This window comes from Pleuronectes platessa, chromosome 12 (genome assembly GCF_947347685.1).
Source record: "Pleuronectes platessa chromosome 12, fPlePla1.1, whole genome shotgun sequence".
NCBI classification, from domain to species: Eukaryota; Metazoa; Chordata; class Actinopteri; order Pleuronectiformes; family Pleuronectidae; genus Pleuronectes; species Pleuronectes platessa.
The window spans coordinates 16,504,460-16,525,974 of record NC_070637.1 but is presented as its reverse complement, the minus strand read 5'-3'; the positions used below and the strand labels follow the sequence as shown (position 1 = coordinate 16,525,974).

Sequence of the window (21,515 nt, the reverse complement as noted above, 5' to 3'; positions counted from 1 at the left end):
AATCTGAGCCAACAAAAATCACATGTGGAGTTCCTCAAGGGTTATACCTCAGCCCCCTCTATTAAACATCTACATTGAAAACTATGCCACTTACCATAGTTATGCAGATGAATCTCTTGTCTACCTCATTCTGACCTGCCTCCTGCTGTAACACCTGAATTTCCCTGGTGAGTTGATCAATAAAGTTGTATCTTATCTTATCTTATCTTAAACCATTATCATATCATTTCGATTACAATGCCCTACTTAAATATTTCACTATTAATGTTTTTGATTAACTTTTATTTCCATTTTATCAACTTTTAAATGCAATTTTCCTGTAATCTTAATGCCCTATTTTTGATGTGTTTCTATGTTCTGTAACGGACAGTGAATTTCCTCGAGTCTGAAATATTCTATATAAATAGACTTGTCTTACTGAGGCGTTTCCCTCCAGCCAATTCCGCTTTCTCATTCCACCAAAATGAATTGTCATGTTAGCCCGTCCCACGGTTAACCAGAGCAGGCTTCTCAGATGACAAACCTCACCATCTCTCAGGATAATACCACGTAGACAATAGCAGACTCAACTGAAGCCAGGGAAAATGCTTGCTCCACTTTGGTCGGTGTATGGGATCTCCTCTCCACAGCTTTGTCATACTTGATCTCGAGATCAGGAGAGAACTGGATCCCTAGCGGCCTAATGACCAAACGCTTTCCACACCATTTCTTTTCCTTGAAGGGAGAGGGGCAAACCTGCTCCTTCGATCACCCCCTCATCAATTATAGATCCTCCAGTGTTTGGATAATTAAAAATGCAGCATTATTTTCTAACTCTTAGTTCAAGACAAGCCCTCTGTGTTTTGTTGGAGCAGGGTGGGATTCCCCTCTCATGTTCTCTCGGGGGAAAGTCGGAAAGAACTAGGGGCATGAATTATGCAGGGAGGATACATAATGGCAGATATTGCTAATCATAGCTCATGCAACTTGAGAGGGTTGGTCCAGCAGACTGATTGACAGAGGGGTGCTGAGGAGACGACACATGATAAGGTGAACCTCGATGACTGAAGAGTGGTCTTGGGACTGACCTTCATGGGTTACGCCCACCACTCAGGACAGAGGTGCACTGAAGAGCACTGGCATTTTAAGAGGAAGAGTGATGTCACACTAAATTTTCTTCTGTTCGACTACAGTGCCATTTGAGTTTTTGTACAATTGAAGGTCATAAATACCATAGGCAACTTAATGAAAAAACAATTTGCTATAATCTTGAAAATGAAATCCCTCCTGTGTATGTGTTGGGTAAAAGCTTACATTTTTGGAGGTGGATGATAAACTTTAAAGAAAATGGTGTTGGCGGCAACGATGGGATTGTTTTGTCTGACGAAGCTGACAATCCCAGAGTGACTTTTAATCCTTAATTTTGGCACGGCACATAGATCTTTCCTATGGCGCTTGGCGTCTGGGAGATTTTCAGCTAAACACTGTTTCCTTTTATGCTGCTGCTGTGAAGTTCACTGGGAGATTAAGGAGTGAATGGAAAACTTTTTACTTAGAGGATGGCACAATATCATCAGATATGGATTTCTGAAGAGGATTCACTGCTCTGTGTTCATTGCCACTTCTGGTCTTTGCTTTTTTTGTGCACGTTGCTCTCCAAGTAAACGATCAGTCACAATATTAGTGCACAGGAACAATGCTACAATGCCATGCTAAGTGGCGAACCAAAATACATACAACAATCTCATTTACAGCTCAAATGGTTTAAAGTAAGAAAGTTAAAGTAAAGTACATTTTATTAAGCACCTTTCCCAGACCATAGTCACAAAGTGCTTCACATAAATAAAAAAAAACACCAGAAAGTAGTAATACACAATAAAAAGTGAATATATGTAATACAAAACAGTGAGAAACATGCACTAGAAAACACAATAATGACGAAGGACAGTTACTCTGACAATCAAGCTCTGTACATGTTTTTCTGTGCAATGGCACAGTCAACAGAACAAGAAGAGGGGGAGAGTCCTTGTCGAGCATTTGTGCCGTTTGTTGTCATGTCCTCTCTGTCACTATGATGGAGTGTGTGTCTGACAGGTGCTGTGAATTCCCTGACCCCATTGTATTCAAACAACACAGGCTCCTCACACAGGAAGAGCAGAAGAAACAATGGTACAGGTGAGTCTGGAAGAGTTTCCCCTCAAGGGATTCCCATCTGACGGTTAGAAAGGTGTGTGTGTGTGTGTGTGTGTGTGTGTGTGTGTGTGTGTGTGTGTGTGTGTGTGTGTGTGTGTGTGTGTGTGTGTCAGTTTCTTGGTTCCAGCCATCATCTCTAAAAGACTTTTTACTTCCACTTTACGTTTTTCTGTTTGTTGGCAAAAAATCTCAGAGCTACCCAATCAGTTTCCATGAGATTTTGTGGAGTGGTTGGGACATGACTCAAGATCAGGATCAGGGAACGAGCCGGTTCAAGAACTTTCCTTAACTTTCTTTAACATTGTGAGATAGGACGTTTTTTCTCAGAGTTGAGAGTTGATTGACCTTGAGGAAAATAACACATTTAGTGGACTGACATTTAGTGTGTGCAATTGAATCTGAATCTAATGAATTAAATGTGGTTTCAAAAGGGACTGCTTTGCGAAGAATGCACGCTATTGAGTGCCATTCAAGTTTCACATATGCATGTTAGTGTTTCCCAGCTAAGTTTGGTATATTGACAATAGAAAAGGTATAGAGTAGAAAGTGTTTTCTCTTGATCACAATAAACACAAGTTGTTAAACGTTTTCTCTCAATTACTTTGCTCTTTCGAGAGGACCTTGACATTGCTAACCCGTCTTTATTTGTGGTGCAGGTGTTGCGTTGAAATGCCGATCCTCATCAGAGATTGCTCTACACAATCTAAGATTAGGAAGTAAGAGCATGTGGGTTAAGTTCAGCTCCGGCACTGCCTGTCATTATTTGCGGATTAGTGCTAGCCTGCACCCTCTTTGATGTGGACATCTTTCACACTTCCGTCCCATTGAGCTTCGGGGACGCATTGAGGGGAACAAAGAGCCAAATAATGGATTGAAGAGGAACGGGCATGAGCAAGAGTCGAAATCTGCTTTGTCTCCAACGGCAGGAAAACGTCCTGTAATGAGGAAGATAAAGTGACGCAGCAATCACTGCTGCACATCTGAGTAAAAAAACAGAGAGAGGCACCACACACATGGCTGCATGCATGACGGACATACATTCATGCATTTACACATATCCTAGTACACATATGCCATTATATATTCTCAGCACACACGCACACACAAACACATTTGTCTCTCTATAGCTTTGTGGACACTCATTGACATAACCCTAACCCTCGCTAGCCCCTTACCTTAAATTTAAACATTACAACTGAATGCCTAACCCTAATATAAACCTAATCTATAACTCTGAGCCTAAAACCATATCTTAACACTCAAACAGTGCTTGGAAATGGTGAGGACCAGCAAAAATGTCCTCTCAGCGATGGTATTGAACCCAAATTGACCCTCAAGACATGTGCGTACACACACAAACACACACACACACATTCACACAAAAGCTCACACCACTTTTGATGATCCCTTGGGGTGTACTGCCCTCTGCTGGATACAAGTTATAAATGCAGCTCTTAACAATAAGGCTCTCAGTAAAGCCATATCTTCCCTTTAAATGACCGTAGCATATCCTGAAATGATCACTGTGTGTAGTGTTTGTTAATACATACATATACATACATACTCAATTGTAGACCATGTTTTCGTACAGCTGATTTCGGGTGCTCTACAGAGCAGCCTATCTGTCCATACACCCGGTGTTTGGCCGAGTGGAGCCACCTCACAGAGGCGAAGACAAGGCCTCTTTCAGGGAGAGCAGCTCCAGAGGCGCATATGAGGGCACTCAGTGTTCCACCCCAACCACAGGATTTATTTACCTTCCAAAGAGGGGCAGCCAGTAAAAGGAGACGGAGTGTGCCCGGAGTTCCCGGAGAGAGGAAGGGGTGCAGCACAATGTCTGTTTGCTTGAGGGGTGGGTGCACAGACCGGAGCAGTGATGTAGTGATAGTGTGACACCGAATAAATCATCATCGCAAAAAAGAGAGAAGTATCAAAAAAACGAAACACATCAAAAATACACCAAATAAAACTCTAATAAAAAATATCTCTACCTGTGAAATGGGAGAACACTGTGGCGGGTCAGAGGATGTTTAAGAGAGTAAGAGCATGGATGGGAGCCAGAGAAGGCAGATTGGGGGGGGGGGGGGGGGGGGGGGTTCTGTTTCCTGAGCCGTCTCCCTTCCCTGAAGCACACAAATAGAGTCATTGAACCTGTGCGTGCTACAACCTCACAGTGTGCATCTGTTTGGTACAGTCATTTCAAGGGTATGACCATCTACACCAGCGTCGCCCTTTGAGCAAGCGGGGCCAAAATGTAGCTGAAACTTTCTTCTCATGTCAGGACTAAAAAAGACTTTAAGTTTAAGTGGAGGGTTGCAGATTTATTTCTGTATACTGTACGTCATACAACACTAATCTATTTTTATGTTTTGTCTACACATCTACAGTGCAAATTTATTTTATTATCACAGTTGCAAATTAGTCATAGAAGTAGATGAGGATGGACGAGACCAGACTAAATTAATTAAAAAGATTAACACTTTACTTAACATGGATTTGCGACATATTGTCAACTGTTAACTCAAGGTTTTCAGAGCATTACTCAGTTTAACCTGACACAACCAATAATTTGTTTTGTGTTATTTTTAGCCAGCAAGGTTCCTGTGTTGTTGAGAAACCAGGAAATAATAATTTGTGGTACTTGTTTTATGAGTTACGCTCCACCAGCTCTCTCAGTTCTTAAGTTCTGTATTTTTTTGGTGTGAAATATAAGTTTGTTAATTGAACATTTATTCTAAACAATTAGTAACATTTAAAAAAAGACAAGTTACTCCTGGATTGTGTCACCATGATTATTGTTTTGTGTGGTTTAAACCCGCAGTGAATGACAAAGTTGTCACGCACTTTTCTTGAGGAGAACAGGAATCGTGTCATTTTAAAAGCTCATTTTAATTCTTGAAGAGAAAAACAAAGCGATATTAGGATCCAAATCCTCGAAACCAGTCAGAATTATGTTTTTTTTTACTAAATGTATGTACTGTAACATGTAAGTTGTGTATGAATATAAGTTCTAGGAGATGGTGTTGGAGTTAGAGTTGCTGGTATCTTCAGGGATCAAACCACAATCATCGAGGTTGGCTATAAACATTCAAGAGAAATTGGGAAAGTGATTTTAAACCTGGACTGTTCCCTTCCCCTTGTATTTTCATATATTGTTAGTTTTTGCAACACATCGTTGATCATATGTGAAGCTGTTGGGTGTTCTATAAAAGACTACCATATACGAAGTTTAGTTTTCAGTGTATCATAATGAATGTGAAAGGCATGACTGTTCAGAGTTACTGAATATCAGGTTAGTCATCCCTCCCCCCTCATTACTCAATACACTCGTTCCTCTACAACACCTCTGGTGGTCAAACACAAGACCACAAACCACTCTTCAATGACTTATCAGACTGTTCTTCCTTTGCCTGTTGGAAAAATCTGATATGTTGCTTAGGGAATAGTCCGCATCGTGGAAATGAACTGGGAGAAAACCAGCTTGACCAACAGCTGTGCACTCTAATGTGTTTTCTCTCAGCTGGGCACAGAAAGAATGCCGACTTGAATGGGCTCCTTGTTTCGGGCCTTTTTTCTTCAGTCAGTTCCCACTAAGCCTTTTGGGGGATCCCTGGCAACAGCATGCATTTGGATGAGGGGGCGAGACTGAGTGAACAATTCCACATTAACCTGCTCCTCAACAATTCCATCATTTCAGTGGATAAAAAAAGACCTTGATAACAAAGCAGAAATACTTGTGTTGTTAAATCTTCTCAAGTTTTTTCTACTTTCAAAAGAAATGCTGGAAGAAATTATGACTTCTCTACTGTTTTGGTAATGATCTGTATGCTTAGCTACAACATGTTTCCAGTGTGGTGAGGTGTACTTTGAGTAAAAGCCTACCTTTCCTAAGAAAAACAACTATGGATAACTTCATAAGTGAAATATAAAAACACTTTTTGGTCATTGTTAATGAAAATACCATAACTCAGAGCCCGTGTTTGTGCCAGAGACACTTCCTGCACAACTTCCTTTTCCAGATCCTCTTTTTTTGTTGATAGGATTTTCATACTGCTGCTAAAACCCTTGAGGACTCAATCATTCCACTGTACTCTGGTGCTGCAGCATGTAACCTGGTGATTAACAGAAGGTTTCACTTTGGATCTTCGAAAGCCTTCATGTTCGAAAGAAGTGCTGTTTACACATTCAAGAGAGTAACAGCATCAAAGTGTCCTTTTTAATCAAAGGAATCAAATGAATGATCATTTCAATAGAACAAACTAACATTTACATCTTTGTGATACATTTTTAGTTGCTTTAAAATAATGTTTGATTGCAAGAAAGACCAGAATGTGACTGCAAATGAAGTTTTTAATAGTTAAAACTGACAGTGAGGCATTTAAGAAACCCATAACTTTGACAACCTATGAAACATTATAATTGTCTTCATTGAGTTAAGCCCCTTTAAAGTATAGGACATTCGGCCTCAATAGTGAAACAATGTGGCTCTAACATGTTTATAGTTTGCTTATTTGTCAAAAATGGGAGTTTTGAATTAATTTAGGTTGCAATGTTTTACAATTGTGACATATTTTCAGAGCAGAGAAAATCAAAACGTCCAAATATATACCTCGCAAACTATTCTCAACCTGTATCCCCAGTTTGGTTTGCTCAACATTTTAAAGAAGGTGAGGTAGCCTAAAACTTATGTTGTGTATTTAATCGGACATTAAATTAAATCTGCTCGGATATGGATGGATAAATCTATGTAGACCAGAGCTGTTGACTGGGACCCCATCCGATTTGTTTTTCACCTCATAAAATACAGACACAACAAAAAGGTGAATAGTCAGTATTTTATTTATTTTATTACTTGACCCAAACACCAAAATGATTTGAGCTCAGCTATGTAAAATATAAATATAAAATCAAAAGAGAAGTGTTTCCGAATTTGAGGTTGGATCTTTTTTCTCTCTTAAAAAATCGTAAGACAGGACGTATCTTTTCCATTTCCTCGAATTTCCCACGGAATAATTCAAAGATCTTTAGGAGGAAAAACAGACATATTTAGGGAAGTGATGAATACAAGCGTGTGTAATTTGTTGCAGCTTGATTGAATTTAAGGGGACTGTCCTTCTACTGCCTCGGTTGGCAGAGTTATACATATCGCTGAGTGCCATTCTGGTGAGGGAAGTTTTTATACTTTTTTAACAAAGTTGAAAATCATTTCTCTATGAAGGTCGAACCGCCAGTCAAACATATCTGCTCCCAGCATATCAAGACTTTGGGGATCTGAATGTGTGTGCACTCTGACTACACCCATTGTTTCACTTGGTTTTTCACAGTACTTAAGTAGTGAATCTGGGCATCTCAAGACCTGCCAGTATTCATATTTATGTTTTCAACACTAAGGTAGTGTATGCCCACTACTATATGTACATCTATGCATATCCTTTTTCCATGAGCGGGCCGGCGGTTTCACCGGTACCTCAGCCAAGCTGAACACAATGCTCCCATTGAGGCAGAGTCACAGTGGCTACCTTTATGCACCGGCAAGAGGGACAGTTAACGCTACAGCACCTGGGTTTCACTTAAAGAGATAGGCCACATTGATACAGTTACATACATGCTTTGTACATATTTAACTAAAACCCAAAACATCTCAAGATTGAAATTTGCACGTCTTCATATTTATCTCGTGATTTTTTTGCTTTAAGTTGTAAAGTAGTTTTTTCTTTTATTAAATCCTCACACAATGTGTATGTGTGTATTAGCATATTTCTCTGACATATATGGATCAGCTCGAACTTAGCAGAGTCCTTCCATTTTTTATTCTGAGCGAGCTGCCGACAGGAGCAGCAGGTCAGAGAAGCTGCTTTAGTAAATTGACATTAGACCTTTTTACTCAGAGGTGGGGAAGCAGCTGGGGAAATATAGCTACTGGCTGGGTAGTGAGTACTAAATAGCACTTGAATGTTAAAGACACATGTAGGTATATGAGGTAAAGTCTGCTTCTTCTTTCCTGTTGCTTCATTTCATTGAACCTTATTATATTTAACCCAGTATTATACTACATATATTTATCTTTACCAACCTTCTGTTGGAAGAAAACCGCTTTAAATGGCATTTGGTTTAAGACATCAGAAGCTGTTTTCAGACATGAAGTTTGGAAAATGTCCAAAACATTTGGTCCGGACATTTTCCTTTTACACGCAGAACGCAGCGGGGGTTTGTCCAGGTCAGACGCGTTCACAACAGCAGGAAAATGTCCCGAAGTGGCAAGGGCTGGCCCCTAAGGTAGAGAAAACCTTGTTTTTGTTTATAGCACATTAACAACGGTGAAGGCCCTAATCACCATAAGCGCTCTAATATTGTGTTCCCATATACAGCCCCTCTGGGAAACCCAAGGAAAATGTCAGAGCATGTCTGAAAGCAGCTAGAGATTAAACTGTATTTTCACACAAGGAGACACCGTTGAACATTCACCTGACCTGAGTCAGTTATGTAAAGTCCTATCAACACACATCAGGTCTGATCTGATCTAAAGTGATGATATCCTAGAGCAGATCTGTTAATATGGTAAACAGGCTGAACTAGTCAGCATTAGCACTTGATCATTAACCGTATGACGACTCTCACATCACATCACATCACTTTCACCTTCACCATAGTTTATCCCGGAAAAATTAAACTTCATCTATGAATAAAATCTTATATATAATCTCAGGTAATCTGTAATGCTTGACGTCTATGCTTATTTTGTATGAATGAAACTCAGTGACATATCATAAGTACCAAGATATAACTTAAGAACACAGTATGCAAATAAATACTTCTCTTTATCTTTAAGTGGCTCTTCATTGCTATAATGAGGCACATCATTGGTGAGTGTGAATAGAACTGTATGGCCGTAATGCTGTCATTTTGTGTCTAATGGCAGCTTTGCTGACTAGTTTTGGTCTGTGCAATAATGGCTCCTCCTGCAGAGTCACAGCTACAAATTGTGACCTTCAAGCTAATGAAACAGTCTGTCCTCGAGCAAACTCATGGACTTGTTGATCAGTGTCTTTTCATCGTCCACAATCCTGTACCCGAACATCTTCATGTAGGGTTCACACACTCTCTGCACCACCTGAACCAGTGTGAAGGGAATGCTAAACCTCCATTTTTCTGCATGCTCAGATGATTTCTTCCGGGTGGAGTATTCGTCGCCCTCTTCCTGTGTGGTCTGGGTGTTCCTTAGAATCCAGTCCCTAGCTTGGGGACTGAATGGTATCCCTGCGAACCTGTACATGTCCTCTGCCTTCTGCATTGGATACAGGGCGATGTCCTCGTAACGCACCAACATGTAGCGTTTCCTCAGCCAGTGAGGTTGGCTCAGTCCCACCTCTGCAGACATCCTTATTTGATCACAGTTTCCTTTGAGCTTCTTCACCTCCTCATCATCTTCGGGCACCTGGCCGTCCTGCGCCCAGGCCTTCCACATCTCGTAGGTAGAGAATGCCGCCATACGAGATGCTAAGATGGCCCGTGGATCTCGGACTAGCTGGATCAATCTCACATCTAGACGTGGATCCTCCACCAACGGCTGCAATGATTCCAGATGGCGCACACGGACAGTCTTTATGGCATGGTGTTGCTTGGAAAGACAGGACTCCGAGGCGAGGGTCAAGTTCAGCGGCCCACAGCGACGAATCTTACAGCGATATCTAAGAGAAGAGTGGTTTAGTTTTAACATAATAAACAGCTTGTATAGAGATGCAAAGCAGGAGGAGTTATTTCAGATGTCCGAAGTGCCATGAAGTTTCTAAGTTAGGGCAGTTAAAACACTTAAAAAGCTTGTATGGGTATGAAAAGTGGTGAAATATCAGGACAATTAGCAAATAACTGATTCTTTGAAATACAGTCAATGATGCAAGAATGTGGAGTTAATAAAAAGTTAAGGGTAGAGTTAAGGAACATATAAGCATTAATTAAACAGGAAGGTCCTGTGGAGATAACCATCTCTATAGCCAGGGAGTCCTGGTCCACCTTGAATCACACAACTTAAATATTGGTGCATATAGCGCTTATTCTAACCATAATTTACATTATTAATTCATCCATTCATTAAAAATGTACCCGTCACAATTTCCTAAATCTCAAAGTGATGTCTTCAAATGTCTTGTTTTTTAAACCTCATTTGAATCACGATCCAATTTGAATGAATTTTAGGTAGATTCAGCGACAACGCTGCATGTTTTGCACCTAATCTAAATGATAGAGCATTCTAAATGTGCTGCAGCTCTGTTAATACCAGCAAAGGCTGGGGTGTATGGTTATGGTCATAGTTATGCTGATCATAAAGAGCAAATCACTGCACCAAACTGAAGGAAAAAAGCAATCTATGTTGTTAATAAATCAAAATCTGTTTGTTTGTTTCTTTTTCATATTCAACCAACACTGATCAATGACAGAGAACGTTTCATACTTTTCGTAAACATCTTTGACGAAAGGACTGCAGACTTGATCTTCACAGAGCGATAAACTCGACTCTCTGCGGAACAGAGCGGCGGTGACACGTTCCTCCGGTGGGGGAGAGATGAACTTCTCGAGAGGGTTGAAATCACACAGGAAGAGCCCCCGCAGTACATCCCGGTAGATTCTTGACAACGCTGTCCCATTGTTTGCCTCTTCGCCCAAACTCAGCATGCGCGCGACGTGCCACAGAGGCTCATAGAGGTAGAACATGTTCTCCCCGTGCTGGTTGAAAATCTCCCCGACAAACGAGGAACCTGTTCTTGTTCTGGCCAGGAGCAACACGTGCTTACGGCCACGGCTGGAGTTGTACGCGCCCAAATCGTCAAGTTCATCATCCTCTTGCTCATCAGAAAAGTTGGAGTAATTCCCTTTTGCACCAGGGAGTTTAGAGAGCAACATTTTGAGCAATGACAGGGGGCCATTTTGTGTCGTGTTGCTGTTATCCAGTGGTGAGTGTGGGTCCAGCGTAGGAGCGTGCCTCTGGATTATCTTATCGGAGACCCTGGTGGGAAAAATCATCATCAGATTAGTTAATTTTGCATTTATCTTACACTGTTACATGGATCTACTGTATGTTTGAGGTTGCTAGCATGGTTTAATTTAATGTAACAAAAACAGAAGATGCGAGTTAGCCTGAAATAGTATTAGCATAATAATGTAAATGAAACCACAACCTCATTTTTACATTTTGGTCTTCAAAAACATAAAGAAGCAAGATGTAACAAGTTAATTATTTTGCTAGGACTCAGCCATAAGCGTTGGAGGCTTCAACCAAAACACTGCTCATATACTAAATGGGCTCACATCATGCCAAACTGCACTGTGGGAGGAGGGTATCCTGATCTGTATTTTTGAACAGGTCAAGGAAAATGCATTGGCAGTGAGCTTGACTGATACAAAAGGCCGGAGCAGGCCCTAAACCGGGATACATAAATCTAAAAAAATGACTTGTTTCTTTCCCAGAACTACAAGGGTAGATTTACTGGGTTATCTGCAGATTATATAATCTTACCTTGAAATGATATTGCTCTCCTTTTCGATGATGACCAGGGCAACAATACAGATGAAGACAATTGAATATTTGGTCTTCATTCTTGAATTCCGGGTTTGCACTTGGATGTCTAGATTCTGGTCGGCTTGTTGGTCATAGCTTGTCGTGCAGAGGCTAAAGATTCATTCTGCAACAACAAAGGTACTTCAGTATATACAGTTAAAAAAAAAAGTATGGTCTTATGATAACAAAATGAATAACATAGTTATAGCTAAAAAAACACGACATCCTCCTCACTTATCCCTGCTCAGCTACCCTACCACCCACACCCTGCTGCCGGCAGCTTGCATCCACTCCCCCAGACTCCACTTTTAAATACCGTGTCCAAACATGGTTGGGGTAAATTGTATTCATCTTTAACAAATGTATCATGCTTGCTGGTTTTTCTTTGCACTCGTTCCCAGTTTTATCTCAGCATGATGCTTGGCTAACCCAGGGAACATCCAAAGATGGGAGCCATCCGGGCCAAGCATAACTTTATTCCCATTTGAGCAATACATGGGTAAATCATGAGAAAGGGTTTCTGACTGAGCTATCTTCTATCTCAGCACTTAAAGACAAACCAGTGCTTTATTGGTAAAAACAACATGCACTCATAGGTCCATTGACCTGAAGCCTGGGGAATATTTAACACTTGTTTGTCTTGTTTCATAGAATCACATGAAAAACTAGGGCTGGGATCTGGATAAGGAGAAACACAGATGGGGGAGAGGTTGTTCATGTAAACAGGAGTGGTTTTTCAAAACGTAGTGGAACACTGCCACATGGCACTGAGTCAGGGATAATGAGCATATTTTGATTTTATGACTGTGCCTTTTCCATACTCCCCTCTGTTTAATAAGCCACCTTCAAATCTGAAGAAGCCAGACTGTTACCTGGTGGCACCATCTCACAGGTTAATTCATCAGTATCATTTCTGGGAGTCAGAAGTTTGCCTATGTTAGGAAGGGCAAGCCTTGACCTGTTGAAAGCAAGTGATCTGTGATGCAAATTTCAACAATCATCATTTATCAGCACTGAGCACAGGCAAATCCCAGTGGGTGGGGTTCTATCGAAGCCAAATCTTGCATCATTAGCCGTAGCACTGTCCTTACCATCTGCTGGGAGTATTGCATTACACTGACATTATGTCATTTTTTAACTGTCCAGGAAGCATGAATATTTAAGAAGACTCAACCTCACCGGAACACACTCAAAGACTTTTGAATACATGAGCTATTTTGACTTAGAATTAAATTAGACATAATTCTGTAGAACAAATTTCTCAATTCTCATTATTTCTGATTCTGATTATAATGTTACTGAAAAAGAAATGTAGACTGTGCCCCCCCACTCGAACCCCTCCTGTCAAGAGAGTGAAACATTTCTACGGAGCATATCATTAAGGGGGGGGGGGACATAGTTTTGGAGTGATTGTGTGCTCTGTAAGTAAATATCACCCAATTATCTGAGCTTAATACGCCACAGCCGTCAAACTGTCAGGCTGCAGCACTCGAGCCGAGCGTTTTTACATATTCAAGAGCCACTGGAGCGTTTGGCAAATCTGACTATCTGCTCAAGCAGAAACACACATCACTCTGTTTATCATCTCACTACAAATTACATTAATGGCTGCCTTCAAACGCCTCAAAGCAGCATCTCCTGGAGACACTGAGCGCTAAATCCCCACTGGAAGCTTTGCTGCTCATCCAGGGGTGATAATAGAAATCATTGACTGTTAAAGGGGGCAAATGTTGAAAACTGTTTAGAATTGTATCTGTGCCAATATAAGTGATTGATTAATGCTACTGGCATTTGGAAACCAAGAACACCAACCCCCCAGTCTATGTGTGGTGCCCATTTAATTGCAGTCATTTAGGGGGAGGGGGCTTTCAATTCAAGAGCCTTGTGTTCCCCCCACCACTGAAACAGACGAATGAATACATCTGCGTGTTAGAAATCCCTGATTCCCTGAAATGGCTAAACCTGGGTAAGATGGTTCTATTGGCAGATCACGTCATTGAGGATTGTTGATAATAGTGGACACAGCCTCCATGTTTGCACAAAACACCATTTATACCTGCGCCGGTCGAGGAAACACAAACCCGACACACACGCAGGATTTTGACACGAGTGCAAACAGGGACGGAGTTTATCATCATTCGTCGTTTATAGCGTCTACAGGCAGAATGGCAGGGTGTTTACGCGACACCGTTTATACCCTGCAGCCTCTGTGGGCATTTATCTGAGCTTCAAGTCTTTTCCTGCCGGGTGTAAGAAGAAGACCTGGAGGTGTTCAGGTGTAGGGGGGGGGGGGGGGGACAAGGCACAAACCTTAAAGCCGCTGGTGTCCCTCCGCAGTCGAGCAAATCGTCCCCCTCGTCCTGTGAGAAGCAGAATCACAGCATCTCGCTACATTGTCTCGGACACATGCTTCATTGTATCCTCGACCGCGGGCTCCGCTCCTCCACCGCATGAATAAGAGGTAGCGCGCAGGAGGAGGAGGAGGCGCGGACTTCTTCCACAAACGCCGGAAAAAACGTTATTTTCTGATATGAAAGATGAAATACAACAGTGAAAAAACTACGCCAGCGATAAATAGTTGATCTCAGCAGCCACCTCCATCTGTGATCAAATACTTTCGCTTCCAAACTTTCGGGCTCTAACTTTCTCTCGCTCGTGCGCCGCAGGACCAAAGTGACTGCACGAGCGAGATGTGGCCACGCTTTACGACATCCCCCCACCCCCGATACACACACACACTCCCACCCCATTGGGACAGTCTGTACAGGCAGTGGTCACGTGATCCCACTTTGTATACAAACCTCCACTCTTTTTCTAGGAGGGGAGTCAGTGTCGACCCTTCTCTCAAGAATTCCAAAATGAGCTGATGTTGTCCTTCCTCAGTGAAGTTATTACAGCTACTGTGAAAAAGTGTTTGCCCCCTTTCTGTTTTTTTTTGTGCATATTTGTCCCACTTAAATGTCTCAGATCATCAAACTAATTTTAATAATAGACAAAGATAACCCGAGTAAATGCAAAATTCAGTTTTTAAATGATGATTTAATTTATTAAAGGAAGAAAGCTATCCAAACACACCTGGCCCTATGTGAAAAAGTAATTGCCCCCTAAACCTAATAACTGGTTGTGTTACCCTTGGGGGCAACAACTGCAATCAAGCATTTGTGATAACTGGCAATGAGTGTTTCACATCGCTGTGGACGAATTTAGGCCCACTCTTCTTTGCAGAATTGTTGCAATTCAGCTACATTGGATGGTTCTTGTGCAAAAACGGCTTGTTTAAGGTCATGCTTCAAGTCAGTGATATTCAATCAGGAGAAAATATTGGTACACAAATTAAATAAAGATAGTGAACATATGTTCACAGCTGCTCTATGTTACCTTGGTTCCTGGGACTTTAGTTTTGACTGTTACTGTGAGCCAGGATGAAGTGAAATCATCTGGTTGTCATCATCAGGTACATTATTAATGCAGCGGCTGTCTGCTGTGATTGGGCCAGGCCTCATCGCTGTCATCAGAACCTCCTCCCATTGGTCGGGCAGCTGCAGAGCCAACCAACACATTGGACGTTTAACCCTCAGCCCACCTGTTGTAACTTTGTAATAATCATTTTATTTAATTTTCTTATTTATTTACTTTCTCATTTATTTACTTCTCTTTATTCACATCACTTTCATTTAACTACCGATCTACTCTCAATAACCCATAATGCACTATTCTTCCCGAATTAACACCGTAGCCAGTCTGGTACAATCACCATTAAAAGACAACGTTCGCCAACTCATTCGATCTGCAGAAGAAAAAACAAATGAAACTACATATACTATACAAACCAGGAACTCCAAGGAATTCTATGAGGACCTTAACAATACAATTGTGGTGAAGTGTAGATGATAGTAGTCATAGAGGGCCTGAACACAGGCATATCAGTTTCTCTCTGAACTTATTGAGCAAAGTGTTTTTATAGAGCTTTGAAATATCCAGAAATGAACTGAATTGATTGTACACATGTTGGACTTTACTTTGAAAGATCTCTTAATCTATATAGTAAATATGTTTGATATTCAATATGTAGGTAGTCAGACAGGTCCTGAACACAGGCATATCAGTCTTTCTCTGGACTTATTGAGCAAAGTTTTTTTACAGTACTTTGAAGTATCCTGAAATGATCTATTCCACAGTGAAAATGTTGGACTTTACTTTGAAAGATCTCTTAATCCATACAGTAAATATGTTTAATATTCATGTATGTAGGAAGTCAGAGAGGTCCTGAGCACAAGCATAGCAGTCTCACTCTGAACTTATGGAGCAAAATGTTTTTATAGAACTTTGAAATATCCAGAAATGAACTGAATTGATTGTACACATGTTGGACTTTACTTTGAAAGATCTCTTAATCTATACAGTAAATATGTATGTAGTCAGAGAGGTCCTGAACACAGGCATATCAGTCAAATTGAGCAAAGTGTTTTTACAGTACTTTGAAGTATCTTGAAATGATCTATTCCAGAGGGTGAAAATGTTGGACTTTACTTTGAAAAATCTCTTAATCTATACAGTAAATATGTTGGATATTCAGTATGTAGGTAGTCAGAGAGGTCCTGAACATTAGCATATCAGTCTCACTGAATTTATGGAGCAAAGTGTTTTTATAGTAATTTGAAATATCCAAAAATTAACTGATTTGATTGTACACATGTTGGACTTTACTTACTTTACTTGAAGTATCCAGAAATTTCCTACTTGAAGCTAAAAATGTGTGATTTTTATTTTGTAAAATCTCATAATTGATATTGTCAAAATACTATTCATAAAAATGACACAGGTAAGACAATATATACTTCTTGTGAATTTACACAGGTGTAACACATGTGGACTGGTGCAGACAATCACAGAGACAGGAAGTGAAGAACACACTAGGAGCAGGGCCTACAAAATAAAACAGGAAACAGAAACACGGAGTGTAAAACATGAAACCCAGAAACAATTCAAATAAACATAACACAGAGATTTATTAATAAACAGAAAACAATCTCCATCCGTATACCAAATACCAAACCGTGAAAGCCGTGGAACTTGCAAGAACCTACATATATCAAACAAACTTGAAACTGTTGAAAACTTTGAAATGTGAACTATTATCTTATCTAAAAGACCAAGAGCAACATGAATTCATAGCTAAAAAATCGGATCATTTTAATAAAAACTCCTTTAACATTTATTGATGATAAGTTATGATTAAATAGACAACGTCAACAAAACATGAGATAATGATGGCATTTACACAAAAACAATTATATAACAAACACTATATATAGGTTTTAATCTGTGTAAATTGCTAAGCGTAAAAGATCAGTCCACAGAGACACATTGCCATTTGACGGTAGGAAATGCTGAGGTGAAAAAAAATCAATGATGGCCAATTTTCCATTAGTTGTTTCAGTTACTGAGTCACACTGTCATGGCTTACTGGCAAACATAAAATTAACTTATCACCAGTATACCTTATTCAAAATTGTAAATGAATATATAAGCATGCCTATATGAATATAATATTCCTCCAACAAACTAAAGTCATGTTGATGCATTTGTCATGTTGATGCATTTGTCATGTTGATGCATTTGTAATGCTGATGCATTTGTTTTAAATTTGTCATCCACCGCCAGTGTTTAACCACTTGGAGGCAGTAGTGTAAAAGACTACAGAGAAGGACCGTTAGGAGAACGGCACATGTTCTAATTTGCACAAGGCTCGGTTTGGCCACCATGATGCTCAGCCATCACTTCGTCTCATTGTAAATTCAACTGCAGGGTGCATTTGATGCATTTCTAGGCAATGAAGTCAATAAAGTGAATTGTGTTCAATGATAACTTTCTAGAAGTTCGACTTCTTTTGGGTGAGTTGTTTGATATACCGTACTACGGTGATCAGAATGTGTGTTTGTGGAATATTCAGTGAATCAGATCGGATTTGGTTTCATTCATATATTTGACATCATTTTAATTGACTTTTAATGTGTTTTGCAGACATTTCTTACATCGTTGCAGAAAAGAGCAGAGTGACAAAATGCTGAGGCCTCCATCACACAGGGACCATCGTGTTTTAGAAAAGTTTCGTATCACCTCAGTGGACTGCTGCTGCTGCGCGTGGTAATTTCAATCCCCAACGACTCCTGCAGAAGTCATGTGTCATATCTTTTAGAATTGTGCATTATTCATGACTCTGTACTCCCTCTGCAAGCACTCTCAGAGGTTTATGAGAACGAAGGGCTGTTAACCTACAGTATACTCTACATGGAGAGATTAAAGCAGTGACCTAGTTTTAGAGTGGACCGGGACTAAAAGCAAACCTCTGCCCTCTGCAAACTGCACAAGAGATTATCAATAATAATCCCAAATGGTAAAGCTGAATTGGGTATCTTGAAAACAGGTGCTCAAACAGTCAGAGTGATCCTGTAGTGACCCAAGTACAATGGGGTACAAATTATTTAATATTTCCTTTTCTATTTTTGACATGTGCACTAGAATTTCTTTTTCAATGCATTTTTAAAAAGCAAGGTTTTACAAGTGCACTGGTTTGCTTTGACCAAGGGTGTGTACGTGTGTGCACGATGAGCGTATTTTGGGTATACTTGGGATTCTTGTAATCCCAAATGTTCTTGATGTCTTAGTGATAAACTGCTGTTAGGTTGTCTACATGTTTATCTGACATTTTTATGGAGCCTCACGTTTTGGTAGAGGATGAGTTGACGGGAGCCAAAGTAATTCTACTTACTCTGTTGACATCGCTACTTGATAGACAGCCAGAAACGTTCCCTAAAATTCAAGCACGTAATGTGATCAAACACAACTCAGCCATATGTTGCTGAGAAAAACATCTTCTCATATAATGAATACATGCAATTTGAATAGAAATTAAGTGTGAACTGCTTTAACTATTACTTCATTGTGATAAAATAAATGAGCGTATATTGTACAGTACTGTTTGAGCTTTTTTGTTTAATTCAAATCACACAAGTATCTTATTTAGTAAATTTATAATACACTGGCCCATGTAAAGGCTTTTTATTTTAAGTCATCCACCTGATTGCATGAATTTGATGTTAGTGCCAAACACTATACACCGCGTTCCACATTATTATGCAAATTGGATTTAAGGGTCATAAACATTAATTTTTTAGTTTTTGAATTAAACTCATGGATGGTATTGTGTCTCAGGGCTATTTGGATGATTGATATCAATCTCAGACACCTGTGATAATTAGTTTGCCAGGTGAGCCCAATCTAAGGAAAACTACTTAAGAAGGATGTTCCACATTATTAAGCAAGCTACATGTTTCAGCCAAAATGGGGAAGAAAAAGGATCTCTCTGCTGCTGAAAAGCAGCAAATAGTGCAATACCTTGGTCAAGGTATCACAACATTGGATATTTCCAAAAGAATTTACTTTAACAGTTGCAACAGTGCAAATTTACTTTAACAGTTTTTATGCAAGTTTAGTTTATTAAAACAAAAACTATGGAAATAAACAGAATAGAATGGCCCCAAATTGCACACACTCATAGAAATCTGTTTCCTAAACATCCCAGATTTTTTCCATCAAGATTCAAGCTTTATTCTCTGGGATATCGATATTGATATATCGCAATGTTATTGGAAGTGATAGAAATTAAATAAATCCATGCTCCGCCACTTGGTCAGGATCTGTGCCATGGATGTCCCATGTCCCATCCTGCCACCAAGTTTCATGGAAATCCGTTTAGTAGTTTCTATGTAATCCTGCTGACAAATAAACCAACCAACGAATAAACAAACAAATGGACAGGGGTGAAAACAAAGCCTAGGAGGTAATAAAAATACTATCAAGATGAAATAGTTGTCGTGCAGAATAAGATTTGAAGTCCAGATCTAAAGCCCACTGTGGAACGAAAAGGTTTGATTCTTCTTTGCTTCGACAGTAGTGCTTAATGGTTGGTTTCAGATATTTACAGCACATCCATAAAGAAGTTGGCCCTTGTTTGGATTAAATTCTGGGAATAATCTTTCGCCTCCCGCTGTTTGACCGAAGAGGTCAAGTTGGTTGATATTTTAGCGGAGGATTGATGCTGTTTGTTCTCGATTCCTGTTTTCATGCTGATGCTGAACCCCTTAAAGACGATATCCGTTTAAAAGAAGGAGCAGGACTGAAGTGGCCCATCTGGTCAAGGCCTGACAGGATTTGAGACATTGCACACTCGTGTCTTTGGCTGATTCACACTAAAAATATCGCGGGTTTGGCCTCGTCTATTGTTAACAACGTTGACAATCAAGGTCAAATGATGCACATGCAGCAGCAATGCTACCGAAATGATGCACATGTGAAATGTTCCTGTGGCCCGCCTAATGGCTCCATCCCCAACAGGAACAAAGAGGTCAGCATGCGTTGCTGTGATTGACGGCACGGGATTAGAAACTAAGAAGATGACAACAGATGAGCAGTGAGCTTTTATCCGTACGATTTTTTTTTACAGTGATCATTGCAAAGACACTTGCACATACATGCCTCAGTGATGTGATTTTATTTGCTATAGAATAAATTCGGGCTCAAACATTTGAAAGACAAGTCACAGTAATTATGACAGATGATAAAAGATTCAAAAAATATATTTTCATGTGTTTGTGAACCAACATTGTGTCGCACACTCAACGCAGCATGTCCTCCAGTCTACTGTCTGGCTACTTGCAGCAACATTGCGTGCTAATTGTGTTTTACATTTGTGTCTGATGGAGCCTGTGTGACCACAGACAGGCTCCATGCATTACAAGATGAGAAGGGATTAGAGCACAGTGGGTTAATCTTTAGGCCTGCCATCTGCCAATGTCATGAGAATTAAACCTGAAACCACGGCCCTGACCACCACCATGCTGAAGTAACCTGACAGGTGATCTTTAATTCTGAATATATATTGGGTTATAAAGGCTGCCAACACACTATTTATATGTTCTGTGACCATCATTAAAAAAAGAAAAACATAACAGATGTGCCTTTGAGTACATTGCTGTCTGGACATGGTAGGATTCCTGGATGTCAGGTCTCACTGTACATGTAGGAATGTTAATTTTCTGCCAAAGGTCACTGATTTCTCAAATAAAGAATAACGTGGGCGGCGTTCATCACATTTCAACCCTGTGTGTCAAACTCCAGTTTTTAAAAAGGACAGTTTATGGTCACTGAGGTCATGCAATATACTGTACATTCAGCCAGTACCACTCAGATTATAAAGTAGATTTAATTTCAGTATGAGAATGGACTGTAAAAGGTTTATTCATGTATGTAAATCCTCTCGCATGCAACATGTTCTAATGGTGCACACAGGCACCACACTGTTGTTTTGTCCGTACACGCAACATGTTATGTTTTTAGCGGGAAAGACAAAATATCACATCTATTTATATATTTACATTCATTTAAGGTCCTAAAAACATAATTTGTATTTATATGCGGTTTAAGGAATGTATTTTAAAATACTGTAGGTAAGAGATAAATTTAACTATTTACTCAGACTATCTTTAAGACCTATTCTTTTACGGGCATTTGAATAATTTTGCCTATGACCTTTTTTTTTTAAAACTGGACCAAGCCAAATGAAGACTTGTTGTATCAATATATTGTATGAAAGGGTTTCAAATCCTACTCAAATGGAAAACCATTGGGTTGTCAATATATAACAATTGCTTTACCTCTGTTTACCTCTGAGTGGCAAATAAGATTAGCCAGCTTCAGTAACCAAGATGCTATTCAAAAAGTCCCAGCG

At 40.0% G+C, this 21,515-nt stretch overlaps 1 protein-coding gene across 1 annotated transcript; it reads right to left on the bottom strand.

Moving 5' to 3' along the window:
- Positions 1–6,504: 6,504 nt before the first annotated feature.
- chst3a (carbohydrate (chondroitin 6) sulfotransferase 3a) lies at positions 6,505–14,416 on the bottom strand. The gene is made up of 4 exons (XM_053436347.1): positions 14,036–14,416; positions 11,684–11,849; positions 10,622–11,173; positions 6,505–9,860 (listed from the first exon to the last, which is right to left on the bottom strand). Exons 2-4 carry the CDS (start codon positions 11,761–11,763, stop codon positions 9,167–9,169), a joined length of 1,326 nt encoding a protein of 441 aa, XP_053292322.1. The 5' UTR covers positions 11,764–11,849; positions 14,036–14,416; the 3' UTR covers positions 6,505–9,166.
- Between the last annotated feature and the right edge of the window lie 7,099 nt (positions 14,417–21,515).

Excerpts from the sequence above, each read along its gene's own strand:
- chst3a (XM_053436347.1), bottom strand. The coding sequence starts at position 11,763 with ATGAAGACCAAATATTCAATTGTCTTCATCTGTATTGTTGCCCTGGTC. Across the intron at positions 11,174-11,683 it reads GAGAGCAATATCATTTCAAG|GGTCTCCGATAAGATAATCC; the intron begins GTAAGATTATAT and ends TTTTCCCACCAG. Across the intron at positions 9,861-10,621 it reads GTCAAAGATGTTTACGAAAA|ATATCGCTGTAAGATTCGTC; the intron begins GTATGAAACGTT and ends CTCTTCTCTTAG.